This window comes from Erythrolamprus reginae, chromosome 2 (assembly GCF_031021105.1).
Source record: "Erythrolamprus reginae isolate rEryReg1 chromosome 2, rEryReg1.hap1, whole genome shotgun sequence".
Taxonomy (NCBI): Eukaryota; Metazoa; Chordata; class Lepidosauria; order Squamata; family Dipsadidae; genus Erythrolamprus; species Erythrolamprus reginae.
In genome coordinates, this window is record NC_091951.1 from 107223422 (window position 1) to 107249748 (window position 26327).

The following is a 26327-nucleotide window of genomic DNA, read 5'->3' on the forward strand; positions in this document are numbered from 1 at the left end:
TGGCATGCTCACATCCAATCAGCGGTCGGCCAAGTTCCCGTCTCGGAGATCGATAGGTCAAAAGAGAAAAAGGGTACGGACAGCTTCCAGAATGGCAAAGAAATAGTCCAATGGTGTTAATGGGAGGAGGAGACTCAGGAGCGTGATTGATGCCTGCCGTAACCAATAATTGCCGACAAAAGGCCTATTAAGGCAGGGATAGAAGAAAAAGATTCAGGCGAAGACCAACGAGACGACGCTACCTTCATTATTAGGAGAAAGATGCCGCGGAGGCGTGGCTAGATAGCCCGCCAAGGATAGGTGCGCCGCACGGTTGAAACTCTATAATCGGACTCGGGAAACCCCGTGTAAAAAAGGGCGTTGCTACGGCTCAGTACCGGGCGCAGAGTCCAATTACAGTACGACGAACGGGAATGCGTGATTGACAGTATTGCGATGCGGATCCTCTTGAGGCAGGAAAGCATCTCAGCCGCGAAACGAGCCCCATTCTGAGTGAATAAACGGGAGTGGGGAAGTGGGCTCCTTGCATCCCGCCCCTCCTAACAAGCCAGTCTTGCGCTGTCCCCTTGCTCCTCAAAGCTCAAGTCCTATTGCTCGCGTTGATCCGCCTGGACCGACTGAACTCGCGGAGTGTCTCAGGACGTGGACCTAATAATATCTTGTTCTCGACCTTCATTACCTCCACGGGCGGGCGGGCCGGCGAAGTAATTACCCGAGTCCTCTAGAACAGTGTTTCCCAACCTTGGCCACTTGAAGATATCTGGACTTCAACTCCCAGAATTCCGCAGCCAGCATTCGCTGGCTGGGGAATTCTGGGAGTTGAAGTCCAAATATCTTCAAGTGGCCAAGGTTGGGAAACACTGCTTTAGAAAACAATCAATGTGCTCAGGCCTCCAATGGACTTTGATGGTTGTCATACCAGAATGCAAAATCCGATCAAAGCACACTCACAGGTTTCAAATGAAGATTTAGACTTTAAGGTATTGGCTTGTCCCAGTCTCCCAAATGGATTTCACATTTTAGTATGGGTTCACAACTAAGGAAGGTTGTGTTATTCCAGGGCCACCTTACTTCAGTGTGATGCTTTTGGCAGTGTGACTACTGGAGTACAGTATTGTCATGTCTATCGGGATTCTCAGTCATCCAAGTCATAGTTGTCCTAAAGATGCTTTTTCAAGAGGCCACTGTGCTTTCTGGTTTTTCTCAGAAGACGTTTCACTTGTCATCCAAAAAGCTTCTTCAGCTCTCACTTCCACTCCCTACCATCCAATCAGAGCTGAAGAAGCTTCTTGGATGTGAAGCGAAACGTCTTCTGAGAAAAACCAGAATGTTCAGTAGCTTCTTGAAAAAAAATATCTTTGGGATAGAGTATTGATGGGATCAATATACAAATAGTCCTTGACAAAACCACATTTGGGACCAGAAATTTTGAAGTGAAACAAGTCAGTCTTGCCTGATTTTATGATCTTTTCTGCATCAAACAATCATTAAGTGTCAAGCGGCATCAAACGGCATACAAATCTAATAAATAAATAAATAAATTAGGGGAATCCAGTTTTCCCCACATTGACTTTGCTTGTCAGAAGCTGACTGGGAAAGTTGCAAATGCTGATCACATGACTTTGGGATGCTTGAACCATAATAAATACATATTGGTAGCCAAGGGTCTGAATTTTGATCATGCTACCATGAGATGATTGCATTACCATGGGGATGTTGCACTGGTCATAAGTATGAAGAACAGTCATAAGTCCTCGGAGAGGGGTGGCATATAAATCCAATTAAATAAATAAGTCACATTTCCAGAGCTGTTACCTGTAATTTAAACACCCCCTGCAGTCAGCTTCAACTCATCTCATTTGTAGAGGATATTCTATAATGGGTCTCCAATTCCCAGGCCGTGAGCCTTTCAGAACTGGACCACGGAAGTAGTGAGCAAGCACACGCAGGCACACCCCCACTTGTGTGAGTGACAGATGAACATACGAATGGTGTCATAAGTCACTTTTTTCAGTGTCGTAACTTCAAATGGTCGTAAACAGTTGATTGCGAATCAAGGACTATTTGTATATACAGTAGAGATAAAATCTTCAGGAAAGAGTCCCCTGGGGCTTAAAAAAAATCAATAGCCCAGTAAGTTAAAGTACAGCCCTTTGAAAAGTTGGTTCCTTCACTTTAATGAAGGCTTCTTGCCCTCCAGAGTAACATTGTTAAAACTCATATATTGCATTTGTTGTTGCCAATATTTTATATATTTCATAGCCATACAGAAACTTTGGGAAGATAAATAAAAAAATTCAGCACACATTACTATATGTTACTATAATATTAGTTGTCTATGTCTGATCAATAGGATAAGTCCATGGAAAGGGGCGGCATACAAATCTAATAAATAAAAATAAAAATAAACTGAAAGTGATAATTTCCCATATATAATTTAAATTTACATGTATACAGCACAGAATTTAAATTTACATGTATACAGCATAGAATGACTAAATGCAAGAAAGATTACTTAAAAGTTACCCAAAAGTTTCAGGAATTGTGCTTGTCAACAAACATAGAAACATAGGAGATTGATGGCAGAAGAAGACCTCCTGGTCAATAAAGTCCTGTTAAACAACAATTAATATTAAAATTCTGTCCTATCGTACACCTGATCAATTCATGTACATTTTAACCAGATCTGTATGATGAAACTATTTTTAATATTCTTGCAACTAAATAATAAAAAGTTCTACTAATAGATGCAAGCTATCACCTTCTTTCAGTGATCTGAATTTAATGCCACTGGATAGTTCAGGACAGTGATGGGCTACCAAAATTTTTACTACCACACTGTGGGTGTGGCTTATGCATTTTGTTTCAACATCTTTCAGTGCAAATTGAGTGCTCTGGGGTGGAGCTCCAAATTTTGCTACCGGAACTGCGTTCCTGGCCGTTTCCGTAGGAGCCCATCACTGGTTCAGGGGCAAAGGTACATTTTATACATGACAATTTAAATGCTGTTACTTAAATTCTAGTTAATGTGAAATATAATTTCTCATTTATGCACTATTTATCATACTACCGATGTAAGACTGGTGTTATCTTCATCAACTTTTTAAAGAAGTTCTTTGTATCTCTCTCAATATTTCAAAGTGTAGAAAATAATAGATAGACATTAAATAAATAGCATACTGTCTGCTATATTATGATTTTGAATTGTGTTCCATCTACAAGTTTCTTGAAAAAGAAATTGGCTGATCATCTAACAGAGCATGTTTTTTAAGCTATTTCTACCAAACTAGGTTTATACCAAACATGGAGAGAACACTAATATGTAATAGTAAGAATAAATATTCAATCAGAATTTTTTTTTTAATATAACATTTCAGATATTTAATGAATATTCCCTTGCTTTAAAATTCCTAAAAATACAGAGTTCCTCTAAGCAAAAGACTCCTAGTGGTACAAGCTATCAAAATATATTGTTTAGCAATTTCATCTTTTCCTTCCTTGATGGATTTTCAATGGGAAGAAATGCCACGTCCAGTTCTGTAATTCAATAGCTATTGTTCAAGAGTATTGAAGTATCAGAATGTTAAAAGTGGACTAGTATACAGTACCTCAGGACACAGGTGCTTTGGACAATCTTGGGAAAGTGATTGGATTGCATCAAGGTTGAAAAAAAGCAATAAAATGAAACAACAGTAGTGGATAAATGATTTTAACAGGGTATTCAGTGTAGAATCAAAAATAACATCCTCCCTGATAAGCCATTAAGATTTCTATCATTTCTATATGTACTTTTAGACAAAAAAACCCCATAACTTGATTTTGTGTGTATCATGACAGAAGCTCCTGTTATTTTGATGTTCTCTTCAGAGCATCTGAGAGCATTTATTTAAAATCGGAAGTCAGGTATATATCTATGAAGCTTTATCCCTTCAAATGGAGTAGCTCTCAAGAGACTTTGTTTTCTATTAGATCCTTGCAGAAACTGGACTGGCATTTTGTTATCTCTAAACCCCTAATTTGTTCTCAGATATAAAATACAGCACAGTGATAATTCACAAATCAGTAGCTTGGGAGAGGCATTTACAGATGAAATAAATGATCACAGAATCTACATTCCTTTTAAATAGCCTGAAACCATATCTAATTATTAGCCTTCTAGTATAAAGATAACTTACATCACAGCTTGAAACCACAAATTAATCTTTCCTCTTTTGGTAAAGGACCTTTGTCACAATCTGGTGGCTTCTGGAAACAGATTGCAACTTCCAGAATTTCCAGCCTACATGGCTTTTTGGAATTTGGGAATCCAGCCTTTGTGGAGGAAGTCTGTATTAAAAGAATTCTCTTCCTCCGGTCATTTTCACTCAGTACTTGCTCACTACTCCCACCCTAAATTCTGCATTTTCAAGTGTAGAAAGCCAAGGATCATTGAACTTAACCATAGCGTGCACTTTATTTGACAACAAATAAACTGCCTTCCTACTGCCTTCTCTCAGGGGTCTTTCAAATTCCCAGACAAGCCAATGGTCGTGAGATTTCCTGAGTGTCTCATTGAGTTCTAAAGGTCACCTGCTACAACTACTTTAAGAATATGGCATGGGTCTACAATCTTAAACTCTGAAAGAGCCATTTGGACCCTTTTCCCACAGAAAACACAAGGAACCACAAAATCTGGGTCAATTCAACATCGCTCACTCCCAGCTAGTTAGGTGAACCCCTAGCTACACCTACTGAGCTGATCATTAGGGCAGAGAACCTTTTTTTAAAATCATCAGGACTCAGAGACCCAAAATTCTTTTGACATGGCTCCCCTCTCTCTCTGTCTCCCTCTCTGTATCTCTCCCGATCCCCTTCCTCTCTCCCCCTCTATGTGTGTCTCCCCTTTTCCTCCTCTCGGTATCTCTCTCCCCTCTATCTCTGTATCTCTTCTGTCCCCCTCTTCCTCCCCCTCTCCCCCCTCTATCACTCTGTGTGTGTCTCACCCACTCTCTCTGTGCCTCTCCCCCCATATCTTTTTCCCATCTTCCCCCTCTCTCTGTGTCTCTTTCTCCCCCTCTCTAACCTCCTGTGTGTCTCTCCCCCCCCATCTCTCTGTATATGCCTCTCTCCCCCTCTCTTATTCTGATATGAGGTGAGCAGGTGATGAAGCCCTCTTGTAGTGCCTTGCGGAGCACAGTGAACTTTAGTGTGCTTCACAATGGGGAGATGGGGTCCCCTCCTCCTTGTGGAGCCCTCCTCCTCCTGACATGGAGCCACAATGCGACCCCTACCCCACCCATCCCAAGCAACAGGATGGGAGGTGAGGCTTCTTGAGCACAAATGTGGTGCGAAGACAAGTATCGAGCTACTTTGTTCCTGTCCTAAGGCTCCGGTGACCTTCCCCTCTGCCTCCTCCTCCTCATGCAACCCCCTGGTCAACGGTGGCAGGGCCAGGAGGGTGCGCACAAGAGAAAGGAGAGGAAGAGGAGGAAAGCCTCCGCTGCATCTTGCACTCGTTCCTCAGCCAGCCTGAATTTTCCAAAAGTTGCCAAGGAATAGGAAAAGGAGCTTCTCAATCTCTCAGAAAGCCCAGCAAGCTCTACTTACAGCTCTTCACTACTCCTTTTCTTTCTTCTTTTTGGAAATCCAAGCTGGCTAAGGAACACGTGCAAGCCATGGCAGAGGTTTCCCTCCTCCTCCTCCTACCACCTCTTCTCATGTGCACTCTTCCGGCACTGCCACAGCCAGCCAGAGGGTCATGAGAGGAGAAGGGGTAGGAGGAGAGAAGAAGGATTGCACTCATTCCTCAGCCAGCCCAGATTTCCAAAAAGAAGAAAGAGTAACAAAGTTCCCCATGAAGAACTCGCTGGGCTTTTCGTGAGAGTGAGAAGAGATGCAGAGACAAGGAGTGAGAGAAAGCAAGAAAGACACAGAGACAGGGGGAGACTGGCTGACTGATGAATATCTTGGGCGAGGGCCCTCTGGCTTTCTCTGAGCCTGACACCCAGGGTGGGTGAGCTTCAATGGGGCCAACGTTCTGAGCTTCTTAAAGCCCTGGCTAGGCTCTGCCTGCCTATCCCCTTTTCCATCATCTCCTCCTCCCAAATCCCATTCCCACCACACCAGTCCTAATGTAAGCAAGGCCGGTGTCAGTTACAACTGGATTGGGCCAGTGTCTTGGGACAGAGAGCAGGTTAGGCATCTCTCCAAGTGACGGAGGCACCCCCAGCACCAACAAAGGTGAAAAGAAGCTCCAGCAAGAGTGAGGCACCGAAGAATCAGCCCCGGCCGCTTCTCCATACCCTGCCGTCACCATTACCTTCTCAGGCCAGGCAAGGAGGGGAGGGTGAAGGGCAGGCCAGCCAATGATAGGACAGGTAGCAGCAGTAGAGGGCCCAAAGAGCCTCATGTGGCTCTAGAACAGCAGGTTGCTGACACCCAATATAGCATGATCCTGTAGATCTGTTATCTAAATCAGCGTTTCCCAACCGGTGTGCCGCGGCACACTAGTGTGCCGCGAGACACAGCCAGGTGTGCCGCCAAGCTCCTAGGGAAAAAGAAGAGCTTAAGGAGAGCCCTGCCCAGCTGGAGATTCCCTGGCAGCACCAGGTAGAAGCCGGCAATGCAGCACCCTTTTCCAGTGCCGCGCAAGGAGCTGGGCGTTGGAGTTTGGGGTGGGGAGCGATGAAAGTGCGGAGGCCGGCGCCGCAGCTGCCCCCACCCCCCAGTGCCTCCGTTCCCCTCGCGCCCTTGGCTTCTCGCCACTGACGCCCGCCCGCCCACCCGCCCTCCCGCTCGATCTGCCCCTTTCTCCAGCTCCTCCGGCGAGCGCTCGGAGAAAACCTTCTCACAGAGGAGGTCGGAGAAGGTTCTTTGGAACGTTGGGGGTGCGTGCGCACGCGCGCCCTATCCCCCAGCCAGCCTACCCGGAAAAGCTTTGCCGGCCTCCGCAGAGAAGGAAGAGAGAGAACAAGAGAGAGAAAGAAAGGAAGAGAGAGAAAGAGATAGCAAGAGAGACAGAATGAGAGAGAGAAAGAAAGAGAAAGAAAGAAAGAGACAGCAAGAGGGGGGAAGGAGGGAGAGAGAAAGAGAGCCAAAGAGAGAGGAAGGAAGGAAGAGAGAAAGAAAGAGATAGCAAGAGAGACAGAATGAGAGAGAGAAAGAGAAAGAAAGAAAGAGACAGCAAGAGGGGAGAAGGAGGGAGAGAGAAAGAGCAAAAGAGAGAGGAAGGAAGAGAGAAAGAAAGAGATAGCAAGAGAGACAGAATGAGAGAGAGAAAGAAAGGAAAGAAAGAAAGAAAGACAGCAAGAGGGGGGAAGGAGGGAGAGAGAAAGAGCAAAAGAGAGAGGAAGGAAGGGAGAAAGAAAGGGATGGAGAGAGAGAGAAAGAGGGAGGGAGAGAAAGAGGGAGGGAGAGAGAAATAGAGCGAAAGGGAGAAAGAGAGATTTTTTTTGTCCAAACTTTTTTGCCCCCCCCCCTCAATGTTCCCCAGGATTTTGAAAATGTGAATAATGTGCCGCGGCTCAAAAAAGGTTGGGAAACACTGATCTAAATGACTCATCTGTTGCATTAAGATAATTCTGAGAGTTTCCAACTGATAAACAGCAAGTTTAAAAAATATATATATATATATTGTGCATATTATTAAATTGCCTTGTCTTCAAAATAATTTAAGAATTTCAAAGATGATTTTCAGGTTTTAATGTAAGTAGATTCCTAACAGATTTGTGGTGTTTTAATTATTTTTAATAAAATAGTTTAAATCAAATATCAAGGTATCTTTTAAACTATTTTTACATTTTAAATGTAAATATTTAACGTAAACATTTAAGATGTGTAGTGTAAAATATAAGTTTCTAATTTACGCTAGTTAAACTAAACTTCAAAAATTCTGGAGAATTTTACATCTGGCAAATCAATTAAGCATGTGAAAGTTGAGAATGTCATTCCTTGTGGAATTTACACTAAGCAACTAGCCCTGGATGTATTGCTCTTTTTACACATTACTGTTAATGTTTTTGAATATTAGCATTCAGTTTTACTTTAGATGTAATTAAATGTAATTATAGGTTTCCACTCACAGCAGTACAAATGGAAACACCAATTATAAAAGCAGCTAAACCAATCATTGAATCCACAATATAAATGAACCCAATTATTAGTTAATAGGATTTTAAAAGCTTATATTTTTTTAAAAAATCATTAAGTTTGCTAGCATGCAAGCTTCTATACAAGCTATTTATAATTTTGCTTGTATTTCGGTTTCTAGAGATTTAAATACACCGTAGGATTATTTTTGATAACACAGGCAAAAGTCAGTTGTCTCCTATAGGTGATTGCCATAAAGTTCTAGAATTAGTGGACACATTGCCATTCCTTCAAAACATCACCTTTTCTCTTTTGCATCTTGCAAACAGCAATGCCTGTTAGTCTGCGGTACCAAAAAATGAGTCTGGTGGAATCTTTTTGAACTAACACATTTTATTAAAATGTGGTATTAAAAGATGGTTTTAAAAAAGCTCCCAGATCCATCTTGCACTGATATTACTGCATGCAGTCCAGGAGAATCTGATGTGTCTATGCTCTGACTTTTCCTGGAATCGTATTTAAACATCTGTACATACAACATCTGCACAATAATATATGCGCAATTTTGAAAAAACAAGGAAACACCAGAAGATGAGGATACAATTGGAAAAATATTGGATTGCGCTGAAATGGACCAATTAACGAGGAAAATAAAAGAAAAAGACACCAAATACTACTCAGTATGGAATAAATTATATGAAAGGAAGGGAGGGAGGGAGGGAGGGAGGGAGGGAGGGAGGGAGGAAGGAAGGAAGGAAGGAAGGAAGGAAGGAAGGAAGGAAGGAAGGGATAAAAGATGGACTAGAACTGTCTATACCTGAAAGAATAACATCAAATCTTTATGGATCATTGTATAGAATAATGTAGCAGAAGAAATAGGGAAAGACCAAGTAATTTATAAAATATGTAAATATATTTGTATAGGGAAAGTACAGTGGTATCTCTACTTAAGAGCACCTCTACTTAAGAACCTTTCTAGATAAGAACCGGGTGTTCAAGATTTTTTTGCCTCTACTTAAGAACCATTTTCTACTTAAGAACCTGAGCCTGGAAAAAATTTCCAGGAAATTTGAGAATGGCACGAAGGCCCGGCCAGTTTCCTTCCATTCCCCCTTTAATCCTGTCCATCTGGGCTGCCAGAGGAGCCTTTCGGTGGCGCTTAAGGAGTCTTTGGCAGTCTAAAGTGAACAAAGCATTTTCCTTTCTCTGGGCACTTGGACAGGGAATAAACCTCTGCCAGCACCCAGAGAAAAGAAACTCCTCCATTCACTCTGGGCAGCCAAGGAGTCACCACAGCGAAGGAAAGGCGCCGGCTACAAAGCGAGCGAGCGAGAGGAGAGAGGAGCCCTTCAGCATGGGTAAGAAGAGGCAGCATGTAGCAGCAGCAGCAGCAGCCAGTGTATGGGAGGCAGCCTCGCGTCAGGTGTACAGTATTCCTTCAATTTTCGCGGGTTCGAACTTCGCGAAAAGCCTATACCACGTTTTTTCAAAAATATTAATTAAAAAATACTTTGCGGGTTTTTTCTCTATACCACGGTTTTTCCCACCCGATGATGTCATATGTTATCGCCAAACTTTAATCCGACTTTAATAAATATTTTTTTAATAAACTTTAATAAATAAACATGGTGAGTAATGATTTAAATGGTTGCTATGGGAATGGGAAATTGCACTTTAGGGGTTTAAAGTGTTAAGGGAAGGCTTGTGATACTGTTCATAGCCAAAAATAGTGTATTTACTTCCGCATCTCTACTTCGCGGAAATTCAACTTTCGCGGGCAGTCTTGGAACGCATCCCCCGTGAAAATCGAGGGAACACTGTATTGGAGGCCCGTGTTCCTCCTCAACACCTCAGAGTCCCTCTTTTTTTAAAAAAGCCTTAAAGTTTTGGGGTTTATTTATTTTTTTATCCCACTCACCTCACCTACTTCCTTCGGCAGCGACTCTCCTCCTCCTCCTCTTCTTCCTCCTCCTTCCCCACCCAAATTCTGAGCTTTGATTTCTTTCCTAATGGGTTTGTATGCATTATTTTACATTGATTCCTATGGGAAAAATTGCTTCTACTTAAGAACATTTCTATTTAAGAACCTGGTCACGGAACAAATTAAGTTCTTAAGTAGAGGTACCACTGTATATTAGTAGATACAAATAGAGAGATACTTACGTAAACAAGGGGGAATTGTAACCAAATATGTTTGTCTGTCTTGTTTATGTGTTTTATGTGCATATAATAAAAATGTAAAAATAATAATAAACATCTCCACAATCAGGTTTGGCAGAGACGATGATGATGAAGAAGCTACAAAGTTTTATCTTAAAAATAACAGTTATTTGAAATTACTACTCTTCTTGTTTTCCAACAATTTTTGCTATTTTTAAGTTGGGAGTAAACAAAGAAACAAATGCCTCTTCTTCCATTTTCAGTCCTCTGAGCTTATTTTCTTGTTGAACATTTTATTGAAAATCATCGTTTTGTCTTGTGCTGCTTTTGTTTTTTAGTTTGTTTAGCCAACCAAAGAACCTTAATAATATATAAGATGGTCAGTAAATGCAATAGATTAAAGAATTCAAATAATTAAATCATACAAACTGATTGTATGAAAAAACAAGTGGAACAAATAAAAAACAGTGGAATTCAGTAAAATTAATCTTGTTGAAATATATAGAATTAATCTTGTAAAATATATATCTCATGCATGTAAGATTTCAGAAAGCAAAGATCATTGTTTTGTAATACTGTATAGGATTCTCCAATCTTTCATTTCCAATCATTCTTTCATTGCATATTCTGTCCAGTTACTAGGTTTAAAATTGTTGATAATGTTCAATATTAAACCAAATAACTGACCAGATTCAAATATCTTCATGAGGAAACCACAAGAAATAGGCTGTGTTCAGATGCGCTGAGTGAAAAGCAATGCTTGTGTTCATGCTATATACAAATTACCCAAATTTAATTTTAACTTATGATAAAATGATGGATTGATTTGTACGATATGTTAGGATTGTATAGATTTGATTTTGGTTTTGCTTCTCTAGTTGGTAAACTATGGCTTAATATGATATATCAGCACAGCTACACAATAAGGCATCTCCACAGAGAAATTTATTAAATGGAAGGACCAATACTTATCTCCTTCAAGTCAAGTTGCACTTCACCAAAGCTGTGCTGACACAGTGCAGAGGTTTATGGCTTATTTATCTATTACTTTGTGAGTTAATCCAACTCCATAACCAATTTCCACTACAAACAAGCCATGTTGTAGTCCTAAACTTGTGGTAAACTCAGGCAGCCTGATATGTATGATTTGGCCAGTATTTTCACATGATTGTATGTTAATATATAACCAACTCTGACATTCCATTCTATTAAATCTCCAGTCAGTGTCTGTGGGCAATATTTTTTCTTTTACTCAGATACCAAAATGCATTGTCAGCCCAGGCATCTGACCAATTGTTGAGGAAGAGAAAGTAGAAAACCAGTGAGGAAGCAGCAGGAATACAACATGTGAATAACTTGATCAAGCCTACAGTTAACATTTGACAGGATGCAATTGTATTAACAGTATTTTAGATTTTTCTAGCTTGCCTTTTATTCCATTCTATGGTTTTATACAATCACGTAAATCAAATTTGGTATAAAAATAAAGGAGACAAATTTCAATATAGAGATATAAAACAGTATTACCTCCAAAATAGGCACATGTATTTAAAATTAAATTTATTCATTGGGACTTGCCCTTGAATAAATCAACTTTGGAAATCAATGTCATCCAAAGTTTTTTAAACACTGTAGCACAATTCTGGGGAAAGCATGTTCTAGAGCAGGATTCTGCGCATTGTCACAGGTTAAAAAAGGATGGAATTTGGCCCACCCAGTGATGTCCACTATTTTGCATCTATCCTATATGCCTACAGATATTTCCTATTACTACAGTATCTAGATCCCATGGAGGAGACCTCAGGCTCTTTCATAGTATTGGGTCTGGTCCAGGGGTAGGCAAAGTTGGATTTTCTATGACATGAGCTGGCATGATTGGCTCAGGAATTCTGGGAGTTGAAGTCCACAGATCATAGAAGAGCCAACTTTGCCTATCCCTGGTCTGGTCAGTTTTGGCAAAGTGGGATCTCAGCAAAACGTTCTATACTTAACCATCAACAATTTGAATTGGGCCATATTAGTTAGGATAGCAGCAATCTCAAAATCATTGCTATCCTGAAATGGCTTTTGGAGCTCATTTGACATATTGCTAAATTGTTCGTTACCCCTTACAAAACGGTTGCCAGTTGCAAAACTCCAGTAATCCAGAAGGCAAACAAAGCCCTGCGCTTCAGTTCCCCCCCCCCACTTTTTAAAAATGCATCTGCAATGATGCAGCAATTCTTTTAAAAATATCCCAGCTCAAAAAAAGAATTTATTTTATTTATTTAGCAACAAATGAAGTTGCTAAAGGCAAAGCCCTTGCAGACACCGAGGATTTTTTCTGCGGTGGCACCGTTGCCCCTCAGCGTCACGCTTCTCTAGGAACACTGCTGAGCTGAGCGCCTTAAAAAAGGGGGGAAGAAAGAAACAACTGTTGGGGTTGAGAAATTTGCCGACTGCGGTCCCCCCCCCCCCTTGCCTAACAGAAGTCTGGCAGAAATATTCTGGGAATATTCTGGGAAAAGGCACAAGGAGAAGCCATGGCATGCCTGGTTGTTCCTGCTGGAACCAGTCGACGTCCCCAAATCTCCTTCCTCAGCCGGGCGCCTTCCTTCAACCTGAGGTGATTCTTTGACACCCACCCCAAAGGAATTTCTCCCTCTGCCGGCACGAAGAACACACGGCGGCGCGCTTCTTTCTTTCTCCCCGCCCTATCTCACGCCTGCCCGGCTGCCAGCGACGGCTTGGAAAGGAGGAGCCGCGGCGTCGGCGCTTGGGAGGAGCAAGCTCGGAGCTGAGCGGGTGGCCTTGCGCTTTGCTGAGGCTGGGCGAGCAACCGGGCTAGCTGAGGAGAGCGAGCGAGGAGGATTCCTGGAGGAGCAGCCATGCCGGTAGGTGCTTGGCTTGCCCAGGCGGGAATCCGACACTGGGGTTGGGACAGCGAGGGAGAAAGAAGGCCGAGTCCCGAGGGAGGGCGCTGCAAAGGAAGTTGCCCGGCGATCCTTCTCGCTTGTGTAGCGGCATCAGCCCTCCGGGGCCCCTCTGCTGTTTCCTACCTTTGCCTTTCATTGGGAGAGTCCCGTTTAGCTTACACCCTGGTGGGGTGTCCCCTGCCTGTAAGATCTCCTAAATCGCATTGGGTTGACCCGTCGCGCGGTGGCTGGCCCTGGGGCGGGAGGATGGACAATCCCGCCCAGGGGCAGCCCCTCGGGGGTGATTATCACAAGCCTTTGCTGTGGCCTGTGGGGAATCTGGGCTGCCTTCCCCAGGTTGATGTGCTCCAGAATTCCCCAAGTCTTAATACGTCTACATCTAAGGGCATCGGTTTGGGAAAGGCTGCCAGCAACCCCCTTTCCCACCCCCCACCCCTCCAAAATTAGAATTAACGTGAGAAGTTAGTCTTTTTGGTCAACGGTTTCGCAAATGTTTTTTTAGACCTCACAGTTGTGATTATTGGGAGCAATATGGTGATTCTGTAAACTGCTTAGAGAGGGCTGTAAAAGCACTATGAAGGGTATAATAAGTCTAAATGCTATAATGCTATTGCTATAATACCCTCCTCTGCCCTCGCCAACCAAAAAATAACTTGGAAAAATTCTGCTTGGCCAAGCATCTTTCACACACAATATCCTGCACTGCATTTTCTCTCTCTCTCTCATTCATATGCACTCTGCAGGACAAATGAATCATTGATTGGTACTTGATACTCTCCTGATGAGTTTCATCTTATCCTGAGAGTTTTAGTTCAGCATACCTGGCTGAATGACCCTGTCGCCAAGATTGGGAGAGAAGACGTGGTGTCCTCCAGGAACATTTGACAATTGTTCTTATAACTCATAACTAATTGACTATAAAGGGTTTGTTGTAATTTCTGTAAATACTGTACAGTATATACCCTTCCTGGCTGTGTTCATCTACAGCAGTGATGGCAAACCCTTTAGACACCCAGTGCCCAAACTAAAAGGTTTGTGTGTACACCGATTTGGGCCTGTGTATGCACAGCAGAAACTGGAAGACCAGCTGGCTGGTGGGAGGCGGGCCATCCCAACACAGGCAGCGTGGCAAAAGATAAGATCTTTTCTTTCCTGAGCTTCTGTTTCATCATTTGAGGGAAACAGAAGCTCATGAAAGAAACACCACGGAGATATGATCTGGGGCAATGGTACATGTGCCATCAGAGAGGGCTCTGCTTGCCACCTCTGGCACGCATGCCATAGGTTTGCCATTACAGATCTAGAGCTCATAGTATGACTTTGCTCCAATTTTATATGAAAGAGCATGTTTTTATAAAGGTGCCTAATTTGCCTATCTTCTTGGGCTTCATGTGACAATAAACTGCTTAATTTGAAGTGTTAGTGTCATCTCTGGCCATTATTATATATATTGTAAATGAAATTTCTATCCATTGGTTTTTGCAGATAATTGTGGCTTTTCAGATAGAGCTGTTCTGAATGCTTAAAATATGTTATATATGCTTAAAGTGTGTATATATGTGATGTGCCGGTGCCTGGAGGCTGTTAGGGTCTGGATGGGTGTCAACAGACTCAAACTCAACCCTGATAAGACGGAGTGGCTGTGGGTTTTGCCTCCCAGGGACAATTCCATCTGTCCATCCATAACCCTGGGGGGGGAATTATTGACCCCCCCCTCAGAGAGGGTCTGCAACTTGGGCGTCCTCCTCGATCCACAGCTTACATTAGAGAACCATCTTTCAGCTGTGGTGAGTTGGGCGTTTGCCCAGGTCCACCTGGTGTACCAGTTGCGGCCCTATCTGGACCAGGACTCACTGTTCACAGTCACTCATGCCCTCATCACCTCGAGGTTCGATTACTGTAATGCTCTCTACATGGGGATACCGTTGAAGAGTGTTCGGAAACTTCAGATCATGCAGAATGCAGCTGCGACAGCAATTATGGGCTTCCCTAGCTATGCTCATGTTACACCAACACTCCGCAGTCTGCATTGGTTGCTGATCAGTTTCTGGTCACAATTCAAAGTGTTGATTATGACCTATAAAAAGCCCTTCATGGCATCCGACCAGAATATCTCCGGGACCACCTTCTGCCGCATGAATCTCAGCGACCAGTTAGGTCCCACAGAGTTGGCCTTCTCCGGGTCCCGTCGACTAAACAATGTCGTTCGGCGGGACCCATGGGAAGAGCCTTCTCTGTGGCAGCCCCGACCCTCTGGAACCAGCTCCCCCCAGAGATTAGAATTGCCCCCACCCTCCTTGCCTTTCGTAAACTCCTTAAAACCCACCTCTGCCGTCAGGCATGGGGGAATTGAGACATCTCCCCCGGGCCTATACAGTTTATGCATGGTTATGTTTGTGTGTATGTTTTTGCTTTTTAATAAGGGTTTTTTTAGTGACTTTTAAATTATTAGATTTGTTGTATATTGTTTTATTGTTGTTCTGAGCCACCCCGAGTCTACGGAGAGGGGCGGCATACAAATCTTATATACACACACACACACACACACACACACACACACACACACACACATTTATTATTGAAGTAATTAGGCGCAGGAATAATATTCCCCTTCTAACAGCCATTTCATGATGGTAACTGCTGCATATAAATAAACAGCATTTTTTAACTATCCATGTACATTGCAAAAATTATGATAACTCCAATAATTCCTAGCTAGTAGTCAGTCTGGTTAGGAGGCCTTGTAATTAAGAGTCCTAGTATAATGCAGGAAAATTGGTTTAGAGAATACTGTATATGAATACTGTACTGTATTTGAGTATAACAACATCCCAATTTGATAAACCTGACAATACTTTTTTTTTAAAGGGGAAATTAACATTTGTAGAATGGTCTGGACATAGAGTTCAGTTGATAGCGTTAATTGAGTAATGATGGATTGTAATTAACTACCTTTCTGTTACTATGATACTATTCCTTAGTTAATCTAGGTTTCTGGGTTTGCATGCTATGAGACTGATTATATGGACTGGCTTTGCACAATTCACAGAGATACAACATGACTATTTTAAATTTTGGTCTATTTCATTCTGCAACCCATCTTTGCATATTCTTTCAGCAGAGGTGGGGAATTTAAAAAGTAGAAACTGCCCTTAAACATTTTGGAGAAGAGGGGCAAGAACCATTCTGGGTAAGGCGAAGACAGGTCAAGATTTATTGGGTTTTGTCCCTTGCTTCGGGGACAGGAAATTTTAAGTTGTAATTTTGACTTGTTTGCTTGTTTTGGACTTAAGCTTGTTTGTGTTGCCTGCCTTAAAATAGCAGGAAACACCACCAATTTTTAATACTTAATCCAGAACTTGCCAAAAAAACTGTGGGACCAAGGGTTGCTTACCATGCTTTGAGATATTCATAGTAAAAGGATCCCTTCATTTCAACATGGTGACAAGTAATAACATCTGAAAACTTATTCTTGGTCTTTCACAGTGCAATTATGGTCTGTAACTTTCCCTGTTGTTACTATAACTTTGGTTGTGTTTTTCCTCATAAGGCAGAGCTCATGTAATCAAATGCTGTGATCTTAGAAAGCATTATTGTTTTCTTCAGAACTTGTTCTTCAGTACCATAACTGCAATTTTAGGTTTGGTTGTAAGTAAACTGTTTGCATATAGCAAAATTAAGCCACTTGCTACTTATATGGAAATACCCTGGTGATTAACTGATGCAACAGATTAGCAGAGCCTGTTCTAGCTCATTTCCTATCCTTCACCTGATATTCTCATTGTCACGAAGTCTGGTTCAGATCCATAATCAGGCATAGTAAGAGGTTTATTGTCATAGGAGCAGTAACAATGAAAAAAGTATTGCTAGGTAGGAGGGTTCATCCAATAATTGCAGGTCAAATCTTTCTGCTACTTCTGGTTAATCCAGGGTGATCCCGGGAGAAAAAAAAAATCACTGCCAACCCGCCTTCTATTCCACCTGTATACTGCATGAGGCAAAAAGAAGGCCCTGGAAATATTTACTGACCCCTCACATCCTGGACATAAATTATTTCATCTTCTACCCTCAAAACGAAGCAATAAAGCACTGCACACCAAGACAACTAGACACAAGAACAGGTTTTTCCCGAACTCCCAACACTCTGCTAAACAAATAATTCCCTCATCACCGTCAAACTATTCCCTAAGGCTGCATTACTATTACTACTTCTAGTCTTCTCATCGTTCCTATCAACCACCTCTTCCCACTTATGACTGTAACTTGTTGCTTGTATCCTTACGGTTTATATTAATATTGATTGTTTCCTGATTGCCTATTTGTACCCTAAGACATTCATTAAGTATTATACCTCAGGATTCTTGACAAATGTATTTTTTATTTTTTGTACACTGAGAACATATGCACCAAAGATAAATTCCTTGTTTGTCCAATCACACTTGGCCAATAAAGAATTCTACATTCTATTCTATTCTATTCTATCCCAGTAGTTTGCTGGGGAGTGAGATTTGAGATTGTATTGAGGCAACAGAAGGGTGTAAAAGAGTGGCATCACTGAGGCCTATGTTCGTCTTTACTGCACTGTTACTGGCAACTTCCCAGCTTTGTAAGGGACGTGGAAGGACACATAGGGCTACCATATGCTTCCTCTACTGTTTTCTCCATCAGAATTTAAAAACTAACCACTGCAACTTTTATTTGTTCTGGATAAAGAGTAGATGAAAGAAGTCATTGCCTTTCTTGTCCTGATCCTGATGAACTGACTGCATCATGGGCCTTAATGATGGGAGATGTGGCCCTGAGTAGCTTTCATTGTCATATATAGCACTCACTGTCCATTGTGGTTCAAATTTTAGAGTAGGAAACTTGACAGAGTCTTGTGGCACCTAAAAGATCAATCAAAGACATCTCATTACTTGAGCTGATATCCATGAACACATCATACTTATGGAAGTACCATAAATATGATAATTTTTCATTTTCTCGTATGGCATTTTTCTTGATCAGACTCATAGAGTTGGAAGAGGCCATTTAAACCCCTGGATGCATTTAAAGTACCTCTACCAGTTGACTGCTTATCTTCTGATTTGGTCAAGCTGTTTTTGCCATTAATAATTTGTTGTATTTAAGACCATTTCTCTGGGTCTGGCCTTGTGATATGAAAAAGGACAAGTCACAGCCATTTGTACGCTAGCCATTTCAAAAACAAAAAAAGTGCTCAATCTTTACTTAAATTTCTTTTTATATTTTTATTCTTTTGTGTAGGATGGAGTTCCACCTCTTATATCCTCTTTGTCCTTTTTTAAGAACCCATTCAAGAAAGAACAGTCAAGTACGAAAAAGAGAATGGACCTTTGGCGTGTGTGATTTGGAAATTATATCCTCCTGTTCATTCAGCTTAAAACTTCATTTACCCCTTTCCAGCTGCGTCATGTTGATAGTTCTTATTTACCTTGTGATCTATAAAGAATGTTGCTGAATATTTGTTAAAAATAACAAAAGAAATTAAAGTGCAAGTTTTGGCGGATGGTACAAATGTATAAATAAAGGCAAACTAAGAGTTTATTCTCATAGAAAATGAAAAGTAAAATCATGGGATTTTCAGGTGTTACATCAGTAAATCTCTGTTGTTCAGTCTGTCTCTTATGGGTAACAAGATAGACTCAGAGATTTGGCCTTGCCTATGGCATTAAGGCTTGCATCCACTTCTGTCCATACATTACTTAAATTGGCCTGATTATGCATTTGGATTCCAGACTTTTCTCCAATTTCAATCTCTGAGTAATGTACCTGAAGTATTACTTAAAAAACCGGTTAGTCCTTCTCAAAATGACTCTTATTTCTTTCCTTGACTACCTCCCTCTGCAACAAATCCTAGCAAGAGTGAACAAAAAGCCCAGAGACAATTGGATAATTCTCTGAGGGCTGAGTTGTTTACAAAGAATGTACCTAAATTGTGCTTCACACATTAAAATGCGTGGTCCTCTTTGCTTCACTTTATCCATTCTTCCAATATATATTTCTACAGAGGTGATATACCACATACGCAAAAATATTAACAGATTATGACAGTCCTTAAAGATTATGCCTAATACATTTTTAAAGACTCATCCGATTCATATATTTCCAGATTATATTCTAGAATTGTCACCCTTCTATTATTCCAAGAGTTTTTTGTATGACAGTGTATTACAGTGATACTTCAGTGTTCCTCTTTAATTGGTTCTGGAAGGTGCGATGAGTACAAAAAATGATGAGTACCAAATTAATTTTTCCCATGAGGAATAATATAGTGTTATATATTAACGGTATAGTGTTATATATATTAACAGTGTCAATATATAATACTGACAAGTTGTAGCTTGAGCTTTGAGTATCAAAAAATCATTGAGTATCGGGACAACATTTTCACGTCACAATTTTATCAGTTTTGAGACCAAATTCAATAGTTTCAAAGCAGTTGAGTAACAAGGTACCACTGTAAATGCATATGGGTCATTCTTTGTCAAGTGGACCAATTTTCAGAATCAGTTTCATTGAAATTGAAGGTGGTTGAATGGGGACACCTGGTCCATTTGACAAAGAATGACCTATATATAAATAAATTGGATTTGAATTCTCATAGGTTCCAGATAGTATAGGCAATGATTTAATGTACTTGGGGTATAGGCTATAACTGTATGATTTGAAAAAAATGGATATATAACAAATAATCCTTTCCTCCAAATATTTAGAATCATATAGAGCAGTAGCCCTCAACCTTTTAGGCACCAGGGACTGGTTTTATGGAGACAAGTTTTTCCTCAGATCAGAGTGTGGTCCTGGTTTCATGTGATCTTTGCATCCTGCAGATGGGGCTTTACTTATTTGCTCTGCCTGATGCCAGGCAGCCACAGACTTTGGATTGGGACACCTAATATAGAGATAGCATGAATTACAAGAGGACATGATCAGGTGCATAATGTGGAGAAAGTAGATATAAAGAGGACTTTCCAGAGTCAAGCACTGTAACTGAAGGAGACACAAATAAAAATCCTTTTCATTCTCTGGAACTTTTAAATACAAGATGTCATGTTGGCTACCCTTGAATTGCTTTAAAAGTAAGCTTGATTGTTAGGGTATACTGTTTGTTCAGGGACCTGTTCAGAAAGGAACTCTGGGTTCATCATAGGGAAGGTAAAGACAAGTTTTGGATGTCAGCCAGCAGTATGAAGTACTGTATATTGTTTAAGAAAAACATAAAGAATCACTGGAAATTCCTATGTAAGCATTTCCTGTCTGTACTAGCATACATATTGTTTCTATTTTTTGTAACCCACCCTGATTGATTGATTGATTGATTGATTGATTGAACGAATGAATGAACAATGGAAATATTATTTTGCTTAACATAGTATTTTTAAAAGTAATGCATTTATTATTTAAAACTAATACTTAAAATTAGAACAAACAATGTTTGCATGTTTATGTTCTATAGAGTGAAGATTTGTGAATATTCTTACAACGAACACAATATTTATTTGTGCTCTGCGTTGTACATGCAATTTAGACCAGAGTCCCCCAATCTTTATGGCATGTGCTTGCAGCCTGGTTTCAAAAGGCTCAAGGCCTGATAGTTGGCTGTGGCCCACGAGTTAGGAACCCCTGATTTAGACATTGGACTCTTATTTTGTCAGGGAAGCTTTTTTGAACCATAACAAATGTGTTTCAGTAATCTTAATCGTTTTAATTTTTGCGGTTTCAGAAACATGAATTCTTTGTGGATATGACCTGTGAAGGATGCCTCAATGCTGTTACCCGTGTTCTCAATAAACTGGGAGGTGAGAGAAACTTGGTAGACTCTAATAAGAAAAATTGACATTAGGAACATGGATCTAAGCACTGAAGACTTCTGAAATGGATGCTCATATGAAGGGCAGATAAGATGATACCCCACTAAAACATTTTTGATAATTCCACCACACTAGAAGAATGTTTTCCCCCAATGTATGCCTCAGTAAATTCATGTTTATGAATCAAAATTAATGCAGCAGCCACACGAGGTCAGTGTTGTTTAGTGCTTACAAAAAGGGGAAATCAGCCACAGCTGTATTTAATCGCCATCTGAGTACCAGATACAAAATTTTGTGAATTTTTTGGTCGGAAGCCAATTTGGTTGTGATCAGCAGCATTCATGACCAGAGGTTCTACTGTATGCCTTCGGTAGCATTTTATACTGTCTGTAGAAAATCTGCATATTTTTTCCCTAGAAATACTGGAGAATGTGCACACGTCAGCAGAAACCCAGCGATAATGCTGTACTTTGACCAGGCAGTAAGCAAGATCTCCAAGTAACTTTGATAATTTGATAAATCAGCTAGGTGTTATTAGGTCAATCTATTCTGTTTGCAAGCAGTTAGGCAACTTTAAATAAATCAATACATGTTAAGTACAATCCAGCATTACTGTGCACATTATGCCCATGTATCCAGATAAATAAATAAAACTGTTCTATACTGTAAGTAAGGCATAGGAATTAAGTATAATTTTGATTAGTCAAATATTTATATTCTTAAAGGTCAGTTTTAAAGATGTGTCATTCTCTAAACAGGGTTGGGAAATGGTGGTAGTGCATGCAAACCCCCTGCTCATGCAGGAGACCCTTTACCAGTGGTTCTCAACCTGGGGGTCGAATGACCATTTCACAGGGGTCGCCTAAGACCATGGGAAAAGACAAAATTTCCCATGGTGTTAGGAACTAAAGCTTCTATTCTGGCGCCTTGAAACATAATTTTACAATCCAACCAATCAGCCGTTTACAGCGAGGATGTCCCTCTGACTTTCCTGCCAATCATCTTAAAGCTCTGTTGGGAGAATTGGCACTAGACTTATGGTTGGGGGGCACCACAACATGGGTCGCAACATTAGAAAGGTTGAGAACCACTGCCCTATACCATTCCAGTTAAGTGGCTATCCGGTCTTTTCTTAAAAACCTCCAGTGATGAAGCTCCCACAACTGAAGGCAAGCTGGTTTATTATTCTCACTCTTAGGTGAGAAATACCATGCCTGTTATTTCTTTCCTCTCTCAGATGTTCAGTTTGAAGTTGACCTACCCAACAAGAAAGTGAGCATTGATTCTACGCACAGTGTTGATACGTTGTTGGACACCCTGAAGAAAACTGGGAAAAATACCTCCTATCTCGGAGAGAAATAAACATTTAGAGAAATGTTGCTGATCGGGCTCTTTTACTTTAAGAAAGGTCAGTTGTCAGAATTATTTTAAAACTGCTTTCTGGGCAGAACTTAATATGATGTGAAATCTGCTGGAATAGCAGCCTCAGACAGTAATAAAATATTGGATGTTAGTTTTCTGAAGACTAACTCTACTGTCTCCTGCCTCAGATTAACAGAAATAAAAGGAGTTAGAAGTGAAAGAATTAATGTCATATTTTTATATATGTGGTTCTGCTCAAGAGTAGAGACTTTGCACCACCACAGCATCCCTGGCCAGGGGTGAAACGTTCCCGGGTCACTCATGCCTGTCGGATGTTGGAGAGTCGGTTGCGAAGGGAGTGTGAAACTCCGCCCACCTGCCCAGACGCTGCCATTTTTGTTCTTTTACTCTTTGCACATGCACAGAGGATAAAAGAAACCAAATGGCAGCGGGTGGGTGGAGCCTCACGCTCCCTTCGCAACCGGCTCTCCAATGACAGACAAGCACGAGTGAACCCTTGTCCCTAATACAAAAGACCAAGTCATAGCTGGACTTGCGTTCACCTGTGAAACTATGAACACGCAGCAAGTATCCAGACAAAGTCTGAACCAGCAGATTGCTGAGCAAATAGCCAGGGCTGCACATACCTGGCATTTTAGGGGGAGTTAAATCTGCCCAACGACCACTTTGGTAACATGGAGGAGCATGGCATCAACTTAATTTGGTGTCACCTTTCCCAAAAAGTCTTACAGCATGATCTGTTTTCTTTCCAAATTCTGCCTTTGTGCAGAAATGACTACAGAAGTATGTATGAAGTAGCCATTCACCTCCACAAGAAAAAGTGCTTGGTCTCTATGTTTATTTAATTTTAATTTATTTGTTAAAATATTTTGAGGCCTCCAAAAAGAAAAGTACCCTTTCAGAGAACTGGAGACTGTGCAGGCAGCGTTGCTATAAGATTCAGCAAACCACAACTCATTTTTTTCCCAGTCTTCCCTTCTCTTTGGTAAAACTGATTTTACATACTTTCATATCACTTCAGCTCTTCTGGCCACATCAAGTCTCTTTCCACATCCAGCTAAAGCATAAGGCTAAAATTTTGGTAAACTCTGTAATAAACGGGCTTTGCCAAAATATAAACCTGTCTTACATGGACAGAACTTATTCTTTTAATTAGATGAATCCCATTCTTCCTCCCTTGTACTTTCATCTTAAGGGAGTTGAGCTCCAGGTTACAATTATAGATTGAACATTTTTCCTTACATGGAGAAAAAATGAGTGGGTTATATACAAACCAAGATGAAGTCACACAGTCAAATAGGGTCAAAAGCCTCATAGAGCAAAGTGTCTTAAGAGTCTCATGGAAGGCAAGAAGGATAGGGGCTAGGCGTACTTCTTGGAAAGTCATGTTCTAGAGCCGGGGTGACCAACAAGGGTGAAATGCTCCCGGTGTCCTCGTGTCTGGTAGTCCTCAGAGAGCCAGTGGCGAAGGCAGTGCAAGCATCCACCTGGATTCTGCTACTTGGGTTCTTCTATCCTTTCCACATGCGCAAAGCATTCTGTCAATGCGCAGAGGGTAAAAGAACCCAAATGATGTCGGATGGGTGGAACCTCACGCTGCCTTCACAACCGGCTCTCCAATGAGCAACAGACACAAGTGAACCGGAAGCATTTCACCCCTGGTCACCAAATTTTTGGACCTCAGGGACCAATAAACTCATAATGTTAAATCCTGCCGTTCAATAATACTATTTTTTAAAAAACATAAATAGTATTTAGTGCAAGATAAAAAATGCAAATAATTTTTCTGCGCACCACCAAAATTTTCTCATGGATCAGAGCATGGGAACCACTACAGAAATGGCCCAAACCCAGGGTTGGGCTACTTCCCAGACAGAGGGGAATGCAGTGGGGTAGTGAAAATGGAGGTCCACCCTAGAGCACCCCATTTGCACTGAAAGATGTTGAAAGAAAATGCAGGGCATCCTGCATAAGCCACACCCACAGTGTGGAAGTAAAAAATTTGATAGCCCTTCACTGCCCAAACCCTATGAATTCCCTTCATGGAAGGAAAACTCTTACTAGGCCTTCTTGAGATGATTGGGTTAAATGGACAAAGTTTTTACAAAGTAGTGCTTGTTCCCGAAACAGCATATTGAGGTTTGTAGGTAAATCACTAGTTTTAACTATTGGACCTGGAAGCTTAAGTAGCCAGTGCAGCAATTTCAAAATCAATGTTACCCTGCAATGGTGCTTTTGCCTTGCCAGTTACTAGCTATTACATTCTGTACCAAGTTATGTCCAAAGGCTACCCAAGCAGAGCACATTCTAGTAATCCAAACAAATGGGCTTTATATGTCTATGGTAGTGGATTTAGTTATTTTTTTTACAGAAAGATCAATAGGATCCGCTGCTAGGAAACATGCCATTTTTTAAAAAAATTGCAGGAATGTGTATAGGATGTGGTAGTGGCAGAAGTAATTTATTGTGTTAGGAGCCATAAAACATGCTTCCCATCTGCATAGAGTTTTGAGGGTTACTATATTAGAGTAGATATCTATGGAGATTCTCAGCCATCCAGGTCATGGTTGTCCCAAAGGTGCTTTTTTTCAAGAGGCAACTGGACTTTCTGTTTTTTGTTTTGAAGACATCTCGCTTCTCATCCAAGAAGCTTCTTCAAACCACAAGTACAGTTGCCGCTGGAGTAGCTTAAAGTAAAAGATGAAGTTTTAAAAATAAAGTCAGAAATAGGAACCACAAAAACACAGTAAAAGAGAGACAATAGTTTCTAATTCCACCAAACAGCACCAAAGGATGCTATTATTAGGCAATAGGCAATAGCATAGTATTAACACCAATTACTGCTGTTAGGAGGAACCACTGTGCCTATTTTTGTGTCCATTTACAGATAGTCCTCAACTTATTTTGTTTAGCGACCATTTGAAGTTACACTGGCACTGAAAAAAAGTGACTTATGAGCATTTTCCACATGACCACTGTGGTCACGAGATCAAAATTTGAACCCTTGGCAACTGGCAAGTATATTTGTATTTGCAGTATACTGGGGTCATGTGCTCACCCTTTTTTTAACCTTCTGATAAGTAAAATCAGCAGGAAAGCCAGATTCATTTAACTACTTTGGTACTGACATATCAACTGCAATGATTCACTTAACAAATGTGATAAGAAAGAAAACAACTGTTTTGCTTAGCAACTGAAATTTTGGGCTCAGTTGTCATAAGTGGAGGACTACCGATACCAGTGATGGTGAACCTTTTTTTCCTTGGGTGCTGATAGGTTCGCCATGACTGACCTATACTGTGAATCTATGGTTATTGTAAAGTCTGATAATGTTATCACACATTTGCTTAAAGTACATGTGCGATGTAGTTCCACCAGCAGGTGGAGATCATGTCTAATTCTTTTACTTCCTCTGTTTTTCCAGCAATGCTTTTAACATGACTTCAGTAAGAAGGCAGTTACTTCTACTCCTGTCAATCCTGTTCCTTTGACTGCAGTTGCCTGGCCAGATGTTGGAAAAGAGAGAAAGGGTGGGAAGAAAACAACTTTCTTCGGGGAAAAGGACTAAGAGAAAATGTGACCCCAGATGGCCCAAGTCTCCTTCCACAAATGTAACGCTTATGCATTTTTCTTTTATGATCTTGTAATAAAGCAAGGAGCTGTTCCTATTTTCATGTAACAGTCTTGACTCCATGCATTTCTTCAGGAAAAACCAGTAGCTTTTAAAAGAAGCAAGTTAGTTTGATTTATATTCACCTGTATTGTAAAGCAATACAGGTGAATATATATTTGGGTGGCTTACAAACAATATGCAATTATCAGCAGAAAAATAAATAAATGAGGCTTTATATGTTAATCCCCAACTAAACCCAAAACTTGTGCTAATTGATGAACATGGTAGATTTCCTGGGGTAGAAGTTAATTTATATGAGACTAAGACTTGGATATTGGGAATTTATGCCTCAGATGA

The 26327-nt window shown here is 40.9% G+C and overlaps 1 protein-coding gene across 1 annotated transcript; it reads left to right on the top strand.

Moving 5' to 3' along the window:
- The first annotated feature begins 12961 nt into the window (after positions 1-12961).
- On the top strand, positions 12962-26036 carry ATOX1 (antioxidant 1 copper chaperone). Its single transcript, XM_070735846.1, has 4 exons — positions 12962-13100; positions 20887-20962; positions 22212-22382; positions 25782-26036. The coding sequence occupies exons 1-3, from the start codon at positions 13095-13097 to the stop codon at positions 22334-22336; spliced, it is 207 nt and encodes a 68-aa protein (XP_070591947.1). The 5' UTR covers positions 12962-13094; the 3' UTR covers positions 22337-22382; positions 25782-26036.
- Positions 26037-26327: the final 291 nt, after the last annotated feature.

Excerpts from the sequence above, each read along its gene's own strand:
- ATOX1 (XM_070735846.1), top strand. Across the intron at positions 20,963-22,211 it reads TGTTCTCAATAAACTGGGAG|ATGTTCAGTTTGAAGTTGAC; the intron begins GTGAGAGAAACT and ends TTCCTCTCTCAG.